Raw genomic sequence first — 13,427 nt, forward strand, 5'->3', positions numbered from 1 at the left:
ACTCGAATCTAAGTTGTGCCTTTAGATTTCGAGAAAATTAACATCTAAGGATGTTTAACTTTTCTCATTAACTTCTCTCACCCCAAATCCCAGCCTGGTTTGATTGGTCTGCTTAGCAAGCGTCCCCGCAATGTTGCGCCTTTTGGTTTAGGAACTCTATGGCTAGGGTCTTTCTCTATGTGTGTGTGTGTGTGGTTGGGTGTGTTTGTGCACACCTTTTGGTTTAGGAACTCTATGGCTAGGGTCTTTCTCTATGTGTGTGTGTGTTTGTGCACACCTTTTGGTTTAGGAACTCTATGGCTAGGGTCTTTCTCTATGTGTGTGTGTGTGTGTGTGGTTGGGTGTGTTTGTGCACACCTTTTGGTTTAGGAACTCTATGGCTAGGGTCTTTCTCTATGTGTGTGTGTGTGGTTGGGTGTGTTTGTGCACACCTTTTGGTTTAGGAACTCTATGGCTAGGGTCTTTCTCTATGTGTGTGTGTGTGATTGGGAATGGTTCACCAGCACACTTTTTAAAGATCTTTGTCACTCTATCCTGCAGTGCCCATTCCAGTATTGCCATAGTATACAGAGTATGACCTAACCCTGAGAATCAGAAAGATGGGTAGGGAAGGAGAGGGATGAATAGATGGAAAAAAATAAATGACTTGACAGAAGCCTTGTTTATACTTGGCACTAACACTCATCTGTTGTCCTGATCTTGTCCACATTCTTTAAAATGCTTTATTTATGAATATATTTGATTAACAATACAAAACATCCACATACAAACTACAACATACAGACGCACACAAACATCCACAACATCTCCCCTGCCCAGACCCACCTGCTCGCACTACCCGCCCGTATCACTCTTCGTCACATGGCCTCAAAATGCACCATTTTATTTCTCTCTGTTGCCTACGCACTTTCAACATTTAGATAACAAAGCATTTTACCTTTCCATTGTGTTAACGATGGAGGATTGGTTGATTTCCAGTTTTCAGTTAGCGTTTTTTCAAGATCAATGACGAGAAACGTAATCACTGCACGCTCATAATCACTGCACCCTGATAATCACTGCACCCTGATAATCACTGCACGCTCATAATCACTGCACCCTGATAATCACTGCACCCTCATAATCACTGCACCCTCATAATCACTGCACCCTCATAATCACTGCACCCTCATATGCCATGTATTGAAATTTGCAATAGAAGTAAATTTACATTGTAATTCTTCTGACAGCCAACTTTCTAACTACGGCCATAACTTTTGGACTTTTTGGACTTGTTCCAACAGTCTTGGTCGCAGTAGTTAATATTTTTTTCTAAGAGGTTGTCAGTTGGATAGGCTCTCTACAAGGTTTTGTATATCTTACCTATTATATGAACATCCTTTTTTTGACTGAAATAGAGTTCCCTCAAGATTGCTCTGATGTCCCAAAAACAAAACAAAAAAATGGATATGAAACATTTAAGTTGGATCTATTTGAAAATATCTACATTGGTTAGTCCAAAATTGCTTTTTTTATTCCTATTACCAAGTAATTTATGGTTTCTATGCCTTTAGTTTTCCATGTGGAACAATTTATAGATGAATTCTGAAAAGCTATCCAAGGATTGTTCCATTAGGTTGTGTTTTTGGGGAATGATATTTGTTCTTGTAGAATACATTTCATTTTCTTCCATACTGTTATAGTGTTCTTAACTATGAAGTTGTTAATGTTCTTAACTTTACCCTTAAAGAATATACACATAAAAAGTTTCTGGGGATGCAGATCTTCAAGATGTAAGCATTATTCCTCATTAGTGCATTTAACTATATTTGATTTTATCTGTTATTTTAAACGTCACAAGTAAAAGTACATGTCACAAGTATAATTCGCAAGTAAAAGCCCTGATTGGTGAGTCTGGGAGGTTAAAACCACCCTCTGTTAAAGTTTGGTATTTACCGAGAATAAATATAACACCTTTGGGAGCCATGCCATTCTGAAGACTGTTATTCTACCTGTAAGACGTATGGGAATATTGTTCCATTTAATTAGATCTGCTTTTATACTGTTAAGAAATGGGATAAAGTTATCATTATATATTTGTTGTTTCTTGTCACTTATTAAGCATCCTAAGAATTTGATATTTTTTGTGGTACACTTAAAGGATTGCTGTAAATCATGAGTTAATATTTGTCTTTTTCCTATTGCCATTATTTCATTGTTTTCCACATTCATTTTATACCCTGAGATTAAGTATTTTGAAATGATTTTTTAGCAAGGAGGGCAATGAGTTTTCAATTATTGGTCAGGTATATCAGAAGATCATCTGAAAATAAGTTTAGTTTATATTCATGTTTACTAATACTGATACTAGTTAGTTTTGGGTCCTGTTTAATTCTTTCTGCAAGCGGTTAATTTGCCCGTGCAAACAGGAGGGGGAAAGAGGACATCCTTGTCTTGTACCCCTTTCAAAAGCAATTTCATCAGATAATGTATTATTTGTGTATATTTTTGCTTTAGGACACTTATATTATATTTTTATGAAATGTATTATTTCAGCTGGAAAGTTGAAGGCTTCCAAAGTGTTGAATAGAAATTCAATACAGTCAAAAGCCATTTTGGCATCAACAGCCATTATTGATAAATCTATATTAATATATATTGTGTATTGTATTAAACTGAAATATGTTCTTCTATTTGTTTATAAATGTCTATTTTTAATAAACCCTGTTTGATTGATATGTATCAAGTCTGGGACGACATTTGCCATTCTATTGCTTATGAGCTTTGTGGTTATTTTATTGTCGCAACTGTTGTTTATTTGCGATGTATATAGATTTTCATATAAGCTTTTAAAATGTCATTAATCTCATATATGTTTCTAATTGATGCATTTGTATCTTTAAAAATTATAACTGATTTGACATGTATTAGTTTTGTGAGGGCTGCAAGATGTTTACCTAGTTTATTTGCCATTAAATATGATGCTTTATTTGAGTTTAACCTGTAGTTGTTGTCGCTCTTCCAAAGTAAAAGATCATATTCCTGCTTAAATTCAGACATTTTCTTTTCTTACTTACCTTGTAAAGGACATCCCGGCTAGCCAATCCCTTATGAGCTTTTTCTAAAATAGTGATTAATTTTTCTTTAATTTTAATTTCTAACTCAGATAAAAAAATTTAAAGAGTAGGAGATTATCATTCCCCTAATGGATGCCTTAAAAGTGTCCCAGATTATATTGGGACGGCTTTTCTCTGCTCTTTATGTCAACATTTTTTATTTTATATTTTGAAAATTCTCTCTGTTCATTCTCCATATTCCGACGCTAACTTTATTTTCTGTTGGTATAATTAAGTATGACACTGTCCTGATCTAATATGGCCAGTTGTTTTTAGTCAAAACGTTCGTGTTTTAACGTCAAATGTTTTTGTTGTACTGTATGTGTGTCTATAGTTTTGTTTAATGTTGTGTTAGTGTATGTAATTTGTTTTGTCTGAAATGTTGTTCCCCCTGCTGCTATTGGACCAAGTCTCTCTTGGAAAATAGATGTTATCTCAATGAGAAAAACCTGTATAAATAAAGGTTAAAAAAATATTTTAAAATAAAATAAAAGATATACTATATAATAAAAAATCCCCATCAAAATCTGTCAATTTCAGCTAGAGATATCAGTCTATAATTTAAGGCCTATGTTGGCCTTCCGCATCTGCGGTGGAAGGTGGCCGAGCTACAACGGTGTGTGTCGGACTCCTCTGAAGACGGTAACGCTGATGTGCCCACCTCTGTCTGTAGCGTCCGAACCGTTTGAGCTACAAACTCATCTGAAGGAAACCCATAGAAACGAATAGTAGTTTTGTGCAAACAAAAATAAGGTGTTAAATATGTGTCCCAAATTTTTCTTAATATTTTCTGAGCTTTCTTATATCTCCTGGATATAGGACAGACACCTCAGAACCTTATTCCTTATGATAAAAAAAACTAAATGTTTTACCCCCCTTTCTCCCCAATTGGTGGTTAGTCCCATCGCTGCAACCGTACGGACTCAGGAGAGGCAAAGGTCATGCGTCCTCCGAAATACAACCTTGCCAAGTGGCACTGCTTCTTGACACACTGCTCACTTAACCAGGAAGCCAGCCCCACCAATGTGTCAGAGGAAACACTGAACTGGCGACTGTGTCAGCGTACATGCGCCCGGCCCGCCACAGGAGTCACTAGAGCGTGATGGGACAAGGACATCCCAGCCAGCCAAACCCTCCCCTAACCCAGACGACGCTGGGCCAAATGTGCATTGCCTCATGGGTCTCCAGGGTCATGGCCGCCTGCGTCATAGCCCGGGATCGAACTTGGATCTGTAGTGACAGCTTAAGCACTGCAGTGCCTTAAACCGCTGCGCCACTCAGGAGGTCCCCTGTGACACATTTTTTGACTGTCTTTTTTGCCATTTATGAATGTGTTTATTCAATGTGTTTCTATGGGCTACAGTAGTAAAGGCCAAATTCGATATTTGATCATAAAATAAAATGTGGGAAACACAAAGGGCTCCTTAAATTCCAAATGAAACAGCTAAATAATCTGTGGTATTACCATTTTAAAACAATTCCATATGTTAGCTTAGTACCCTTATTAAAAACTATATATATTTTTTGTTGTTGTGAATTCTTGAAATCTTGTCCACATTCTGATTGTGCCCACATTTTCCAAAATATGTCTACACATGGTAATAAAATGTGTCTCGCATCCATCCATTGTGTCTGTTTTGTGAGCAGATTTCCGGTCCCTCCCCTTTATGCTAACTTTTTGACAGCTATTTTTTTTTAAATAATATGTATTTATTTATTTTAAGATACATATTGATGCCATAACTCAATGGTGCCACTTGTCAATGATTTTAGAAGGTGGGATCATGATTTAAATGGTTTCACTGTCCAGATCTGTCTACACTTAACATTTCCAGACAAAGTCTTTTAATCGTTTACACCTGTCTGAAAATGTGGGCACAAACAGAATGTGGATAAAATCAGGACAAAGCCAAAGGATGCATGTTAGAAAATGGGGCTAGAGAGGTAAAGAGCTAACATGGATGGATAGAGATCAGATTAGATGTAGTGTCAGAGATTAAACTACAGAATCTGTCTAGACCCCAGAATGGAACTAGGTTAGTCGTTAAAATTAGCCTTAGCCAACATCTGTTCTCTTTGTGTACGGTAAGATACTTACTAGGCTGATTTGAGTGCTTACAAATGTGAACATTCCTGGGACCCATGACGCATGTCTGTTTCGGATTGTCTGCCTGTAGAGCTGTGTGTGTGTGTGTACATGTATGTGTGCGTGAGAAAGAGAGCGAAAGAGCGTGTTGGAGGAGACAATGCTCCCTTGTCCCGTCTGTCTCTCAGACATTGGAATGGAAAGAGGGAGACAGAGCGGGAGGAGAAAGAGAGCGGATAGAGGGGAAGAGAGGGCGGGAGACAAGAGCCCATGAGAGGCAGATCGGACAGACAGCTCTCTCTCCAAACCGTAATGTAGTGTAGACACAGTGATAGTGGGGCCCAACAACCCTCCACGGAACTAAGGCATACACAACTGAAACGGTCTCTACAAAAGGGCTTCTTTATTTCATACAAAGGAAGATCGTGATTGCAGTCATTTCCGTACACAAACATAGAAAAACAACAAATACAAAAATATTTTGCACTGTGTATCAGTTTGGAAGTAGAGCTAATCTTTGAATTACAATCTCGGTTGGACTCATTTTGTTTTCAAAACCACAATTGACCTTTTTTTTTTACATCCGTCTGTTGCTCTCCATCTTACGTGACACAGAGCTTCTCTCCGTGTCATATGTCCATATACTACAATCAAACAGGTGATTTGTAGGGCACTGTATCTGTGTAGTGAGGAAAGACACCAGAAAGACAGAGTGGGAGTGAGCGCTTCACCTGCGTCTGTCACACACTGGTCATTTCACCATGCATTTCACCCCAGTCAAGAGACCCAAGACACATGAACACATCTCTAAAAAAACAAACATCTATTTTCATTTGTTTCCTAGTTTGTTCTAAAAGAGTCTGTTCGGTTTCGGGTTACGTGGTAACGGTGGTAAGAAAATGACGGCCACGTTGCAGCATATATGAGCGTTGAGGAAGAAAAGCTGTGGAAGTTAAGTAGACAAACAACGAGAAAGGCATGTGCAAAATTCACTCTGAGGCTGGAGGAGATTCCTGACCACTGTTTCCAACAGTCCAACAGTGGATTCTCTCCCTTTTCTTCTTCCTCTCTTCTCCTTTCTAGTCTTAGATGTGCCATGTAATGGTCATATGTATCAGAAGCTGGCTCTAGGCACTATCTGTTCATCCTGACCAGCAGAAAACCGCCATGTTGGTCAGACTGAGGCGTCTCCTGGCCTCTCCACACAGTGTCTCTCGCAGCTGACATCCCTGTGTCTGTTAACATCAATGGACCCCATCCTGAGGAAACTAAGGATGAGACGGCCATGTTGGTCCCACTTCAGGCGTCTGTAGCAGTGGCCATGTTGGATCCATCTGTAGGTGACTGGCTCCAGTAGGGGGCTATAATGGTGGCCATGTTGGATTCATCTGTATGTGTAGTTGCCTGTTTGCTCTGAGCAGGTCAGTGTTGTCCTCAGCGAGAGGGTCAGGGGTCGGGTCTCCTGACCTCCAGAGCTCGGCTCTGGGTTAGGGTCAACCTGAGGAACACCGAGAGAGATTAGGCCAGTTTGACCTACAATACTGTGTATGTATGTACGTGCATGCGTGGTGTGTGTGTGCATCTGCGTGTGGGTGAGTGTACCTCGGAGTAGAGAGGTGGGGGCTGGAATCTGAACTCTGTGATGTAAGCTTGCAGCGTTCCCTGGCCCTCTTGGTTGACCTCTGACCCTTCACAGCGCTCCAGACAGCCTCGCCTCTGCTCCTCTGTCACCGCCAGGTCACTGTAGCTGGGGGGAGCTGTGAAAACACACACGACATGCAATTAACATGGGAGAACACACACACAGTACACACACTCCACACACACACAGGTATATGTCGTACCCTCAGGTCTCTCCGGCCAGCTGACGGTACAACAGTAGCTGCTGATGCTGCTGGTTCGACTGGTGAATGCGTGGAGGGGGATGGTCCCTATCACCAACGGCAATGACAGAGACAGGTTCAACCCCCCAGGGATGTCCACATACACCTGAGAGAGATGGATATTATCTTATTTACAGCCCACATTTTGATGCACTAACTTTTACAATACTATACATAACTGGAAAGTACCTGCTAAACCGGTTAGATTTTAGGAGGTATTTATTTATTTCATATTCTCCCATATTAACACATGTATTACCATATCAACTATACTATGTTTATTATCATTCCTCACCATCAGTGAGTACTCCACTCTAATGAGTGGACAGTCCAGGATGGATGGGGAGACCGGGGGTATGTGGAGCAGTTTTCCGTCCCAGCTCTGGCTCTTCCCCTGGGACAGGGTGTCCCCACGCAGGGCCGCCACCTGCTGCTGGAGCTGTCGAGCCTTGCCCTTAGCGAAGTAGGTCTGGGTCTGGCACAGCGCTGCCTTGGGCACCACCACCCTGGACGAACAGTTCTCCACCTCCGCAAAGATCTGGAGGGACTCACCTAAGAGAGGAGGAGAGGAGAAAAAGGCTGAGATGGGGGGTGTGAGTATGGGGACTGTGTGTGGTGTCCTGAGAATACCTCTCAGCGCAGTATTTATATCTGCAGTGCTGTACGTTCCCTCTGGGGTTTGAGCATGTTGTGTTGTGAAACATTCTGAGCAGTGTGTGGTTAGATTGAGCGGAAATCATCATTAGCCAATCAGGTGTTTCTCACCTGGTGTGTATCCTTTCCTCTCTATCTTGGCGCTGAGTGAGATGGGTCCTGAGGCACAGAACCAGCAACACAGGGTCTTGTCCTTAGTGCCAGCTTGAGGGGCCTATACACACAGAAATGGCAGTCACAAATTGCCCTGTGTGACAGCTTGTGTGTGTGTGTGTGTGTGTGTGTGTGTGTGTGTGTGTGTGTGTGTGTGTGTGTGTGTGTGTGTGTGTGTGTGTGTGTGTGTGTGTGTGTGTGTGTGTGTGTGTACACGTGGGAACATTTTGTTTGTTCCCACAAGGTCAAATGCTATTTCTAGGTGGTTTAGGGTTAAGGGTAGAATTAGGTTTAGGGTTTGTTTTAGGGTCAGGAGCTAGGTTTAGGTTTAAGGTTATGAGCTAGGGTTACGTTTAGGAGCTAGGGTTACGTTTAGGAGCTAGGTTTAGGGTTAGGAGCTAGGGTTAGGTTTTTTGGGTTAGGAGAATTTTACGGGTTAGGGGTTAGGGAAAATAGGATTTTGAATGGGACTGAATTGTGTGTCCCCATTTGAATTGTGTGTATTCCTCACCAGTAGCAGTGGTGTGTTGATATCAATGTGTTCAAAGACAGTGAACTCTTTCTTGACTCTGACAGGCAGCAGCCATGGTCTGTAGAGCTCTGCTCTCACCCAGTACCTCACACTGCCATGCTTCCCTTCAAATGACGTGGCCAGGGGCCTGAGAGAGGGGGACGAGGGGAGAGAGGAAATTGGTTCATAGGATTAGACTTCTTACAGGTCTATCTTTAGATATGATTCCATATTTGGGTTCTGGATTTATGTTATGGCTGTTATAGGTTTGTGTGTGTCCATCTGTTACGTACATCTGTGGTAGCAGGAAGCTGAACGCGAACTCGTGTAATCCTGTGTTGAGAACAGTCAGGGCCTCCTCTGGACTGTCTTCATCTGAAACACAGGAGAACAAGATTCCAAATACCATACCTGACGCACACACACACCCAGTGTACACACGCATAGACACGCACCCATCATTTCATTGTATCATGTTGCGATTTCAAGTTGCCTAGTGCTTTCAAGTGCCTCAGTCCAAGGCAACACCAAGATAATAAATCCAGTAATAAATGATGTACGACACATTAAAAAAAAATACTTTGACACGTAGAAAAGTACTTTATAGCACATACAACCCAGTCATTGTATTACATTTCAATATTACCCAGTCATGTCATCGATGCGTGAAATACAAAATGTCATTTAATTTAATCCATGAACATTTCAGACAGTACAGAGCGGAGAAGACACACCCAGGCAGAGGAAGCACGAATCCCCTTTCACTTCCTCAATCTACATGTCATCGATAAATGTTTATGTTGATGTGTGTATAGATCTGTTTCCTGCCACCTCGACACTCCCGCATGTTATCTTGTCAGCAGAGAACATTATGTGTGTGTGTGTGTGTGTGTGTGTGTGTAGAGAACATTGTGTGTGTGGTTGTCAAGTCACACCGGCAGAGTGAGGAGAGCAGGCGCATACCGGTATGAACCAGAATGAGCAGTGGATTTTCAGCCGGCTACTCCAACAGACACATTACTACTCGGCATCCCATTGGAACAGAGCTAACCTGGTCCCGCCCCTCGACTAGGGCCCTTTATGAAAGACCATGTGTTCTGCAATACGGGAGGATGGAGAGACAGAAAGAAACAGGGAACAGAGACAGGGAGCAATATACAGGGAGGAGGGAAAGAGAAAGGGAGGGAGAGACAGAGGGGGAGAGATTTCACCAAAAAACCCTCATGCCATGCAGCGGTAGAAGCAGCCATGTTATTCTCACAGACAAAACAGAGAGCCAACAGAGATGGACTGTAGTATCTGAGGTAAATAAAGAGGGACTCGAGAGCAGGTACATTCACGCATCTTTATTAAAAAACCAACAGCATGTTTTATTTGACAAATTCATCAAGAGGCAATCAATCAACACACAGCATCAATGAGGGATATTACAGTGCCACAAAAACTAGGAAAACGAATAAACACTTGCAAAAATGTCCAAAAACACGTTTTTGCTTTGTCATTATGGGGTAGATTGACGAGGAAAAACATTTATTCAATGAATTTTAGAATATGGCTGTAACGTAACAAAATGTGGAAAAAAGTGAAGGGGTCTGAATAATTTCCGAATGCACTGTACTTCAACACCGAGTGAGCAGTGTAGCCGGCAGGCAGCTTTGGTCCAGGAGAGCTACAGCCCAGCACTAACACACCTGGGTCTACAGATGTAGGCTCTTAATTTGAGCCAGATTGCTACAGCAGGAAAGTAATCCTGCAGCAACAGGAAATGTGAATTATTATATGGATCGTTATTTATTTACATTTCTTTCCCGGGATCAGTACAAGGGAAAATAAAGTCTGAAATGTCAACGTGGAAATGACAAACTTCAGAAGCCTTTTCACTTCAAATACGCTACAAATGTAAAATGTCCTGCATTGCACAGATGTACTATTTAGACCACAATTAGTCCAATAGGGTGAGTTAGTGTGGGCCTGGAACACAAGCCTACACACCATGTAGCTTTCCAGTTCAAATCTGTTGCACACCTCTGAGGTAAACAGATAATCAGCACATACATGACATCATTTACCAGCCAGCTACATACAGATTTAGGATCTTATTTTGAGCCAGGTTGCTACATCTGAAAACAACCCGGCAGCAACAGGAAATGCAAATGATTATGTGGATTATAATGAATAGACATTTTTTGGTAGGGGTTGATACATTTGGTTCACAAGGGAAAATCAAGTCTGAAATTTCAAAGTGGAAATTACAAACTTCAGATGCCCTTTGAAACCTCAAATACATCAAAAGTAAAAACTGTCCTGCATTGCAGGAAGGTCCTCCTTCAAGACGGTGATCAAACGAAGATCCTACATCTGTAAGGAACCCTACCGATTAACGTTGTTTTCGTAAAGGCTATTCTGAATTTAGGGTACCGGTAGGTTCGGTGAGCTGCCGAGAAGGCAGCCAATCTTCTGCTGGAGGTCTTGGCGATGGTATATTGTAGTGGATACAATTGCTCTGGAGAAAATATTGCTTCAGCTCTCAGACATCACCCTGGCAACGACAGCCTGATTCGCCCACACAGAGGTGCATTTACTGTCCTAATTATGAGATAGGAACTTACTCTGCCATATATGTTTGTCTTGCTGTCTTATGTCAAGAGTGTATTTTTATTACGGGTGTATACTAATAACCATGGGATAGTTTTTCCTTCAAATCTCTTGGTGTTGTTATGCCCAGTAAAGATGCTGAATTAATCCTAGCTGTATCAGTTTACATGTCCCACTAGAACAGCTATTATGCAAATATCACTGGGACTGTTGTTATAGACTGAAACTGAACCTCAGCCTCAACCTCAGTACTACTGTAATTGTTGTAACATATCAATTACTTTATGAGGAAAGGCCTGTGTATTTTTAGGCAATATATATATATATATATATATTCGTTTTACAGTACACTATGGAAATGTAATAACAGCAAATTAATGACAAATTTGCATGCTTTCGAATGGTCATTTCCTCAGACGCAACGACGTCATCCAATATACACGTGGGAGTTCAGACCAATCAGAGGCGACAGAGGTCTGTCTCCCCCCGTGAGTCCCTCAGCCAGTTTGTGAACAGGTTTGAACCGCTTCTAACAAAGGGAGTAAACTTCAGGATGTTATCAGCGAAAGAATGTTCCTGATAAAACTGTACAACTTAAACAGTCATAAAACGTCGAAAATATTCAAACTTCACCGCTTTCGGTTAGATTGGCCCAATCAAGGTCACATTCGGACTAAATTCTACGGTTTCTTCCCTCGCCACATAAAAACGCAAAGAAGGCGTTAACAACTTGTTATGACTGTTAAATCTGAATAAAAAACACAACTACTGTAGAATCTACATAAATTGTAATGTGTCACTATAAAACATAAATATATTTAATATTTATGTCCCATCATGCGTTATTAAACCGACTAAATTGGACGAGGAAAACCTATGCGTTACACCAGGACTATCTGGTCGCATCAGGACCACTATCCCACCTGACTGAAAGAACTCATCAACGGGGCACACATCATGACATTTGTCATTTGATCCAATCAATGTGTGATGTGTGTGTTGTGCAGTTTATGTGAAATTAAACCACCATCACTCGTAATTTACACATGGCGTAGCCTATAACCACAGCAATGGCACTGCAGAGCTCCCTAACATGGCAGGAATCCGGTGATGTATAACCGTGTTATATTTCTAGGTTATCCATTTATTTCAGAACAACCTGAACTAGGCCAACACTATCCATATAGCCTACTCTCAAAATGTTGCCAACACATCTCTGTGAGAATGAGTGGTAATTATGATGTGGTTGTCCCTTACCTCTCTCCTCTCCTATTAACGTGTCGCTATGGTTTAAGTATTCCACCTCCTCGGTGTAATTCTGAGTGTAGGCAGTGTTGGCCCCAGCGTTGCGGGACTCTGTCCACCGCACCTTGGCTACTCCTCTGGCGGTTATGTTCAGCGTTTTGACGCGAACCTCGCCTGCGACTTCGATGATCACCCTCCCGGATACCGAATCACCACCGGAGTAAACGGGAACATTGTTGTCGTTGAGATAGTCGAAGCAGACGGCTAAAGTCTTCACCTTGCCCAGCACCATGGTGTTAGAGAAATAGCGTATAAGAAATCATTTAGAAATCCACACACACACCACCCACGGCCACTCTATTGCCCAGCATAGAGGCTGCGCCCTACGGGCTGGGTCAGTGGTCCTCTCGCTGGCGGTTCGTATGTGTGTGTCAGCGGTAACAGTGGCTGGTAGCTCCTCGCATCCTCCCAGTAGAGCCTTTCTAATGTGTCCTCTGCTTTCTAGTGTGATCTAGTGATTGGTCGTTCGCGAATTAACGACTCGTTTTGAACGGATCTTTTTGGTGAATGTCGGGAACCAAATCGCATGTGTGAAAGAGCCGTTCATTTGGCTCCCTGATTTGCATAGGCCTACAGCTAGGCTATAGGCTACTGCTTTTTGAACGATTATCTGTAGATACGTTATAAAAAACATTGTCGGAAGATGGTAATTCCTCATTGCAGGAGCAAAAGGTCCAAGTGACGAGAGAGCCTCATTATGGTCCACACTTTATTTTTGCATTGTGTAGAAAAACAACACCAGCGAGCTAATTTCGTCAGTTAAACATGTATTTGAACTCACAGTTTAGACATCTGCTATTTTTCATGGTTTTTCATACATGTTTCAGCACTACTGAACGAAGAGCTGTTTGGGAGCCATCTGAACGGCTCTTTTAGGTGAATGGAGCCAACATTTCCGGTTCATCGAAAAAAGACATGGGATGCAGTCCAAAAGACACACTCTATCCCCTCTGCCCTCAAATTAAGTGGACACTTCTGGTGACGTTTCATGACGTCTGACGAGTATACACTTAAGGGGCGAGGGAGGAAGGAATTAATTTTAAATGGACCACTGTTGGCCGGAATTTCGTCACTCCTTCATCCCGCGATGATTGCCCCCCAACCCAACCCCTCTTTTTACCCAGCTGCTACTCTGTTTATCATAT

General features: G+C 41.8%; 1 protein-coding gene across 1 annotated transcript; it reads right to left on the reverse strand.

The window, feature by feature from the left end:
* Positions 1–5,567: 5,567 nt before the first annotated feature.
* On the reverse strand, positions 5,568–12,815 carry LOC109874003 (arrestin domain-containing protein 3). The gene is made up of 8 exons (XM_020465738.2): positions 12,235–12,815; positions 8,676–8,757; positions 8,383–8,530; positions 7,830–7,932; positions 7,360–7,616; positions 7,026–7,170; positions 6,784–6,938; positions 5,568–6,679 (listed from the first exon to the last, which is right to left on the reverse strand). Exons 1-8 carry the CDS (start codon positions 12,512–12,514, stop codon positions 6,566–6,568), a joined length of 1,284 nt encoding a protein of 427 aa, XP_020321327.1. The 5' UTR covers positions 12,515–12,815; the 3' UTR covers positions 5,568–6,565.
* Positions 12,816–13,427: the final 612 nt, after the last annotated feature.

The sequence above is a fragment of the Oncorhynchus kisutch genome, linkage group LG29 (genome assembly GCF_002021735.2).
Source record: "Oncorhynchus kisutch isolate 150728-3 linkage group LG29, Okis_V2, whole genome shotgun sequence".
NCBI classification, from domain to species: Eukaryota; Metazoa; Chordata; class Actinopteri; order Salmoniformes; family Salmonidae; genus Oncorhynchus; species Oncorhynchus kisutch.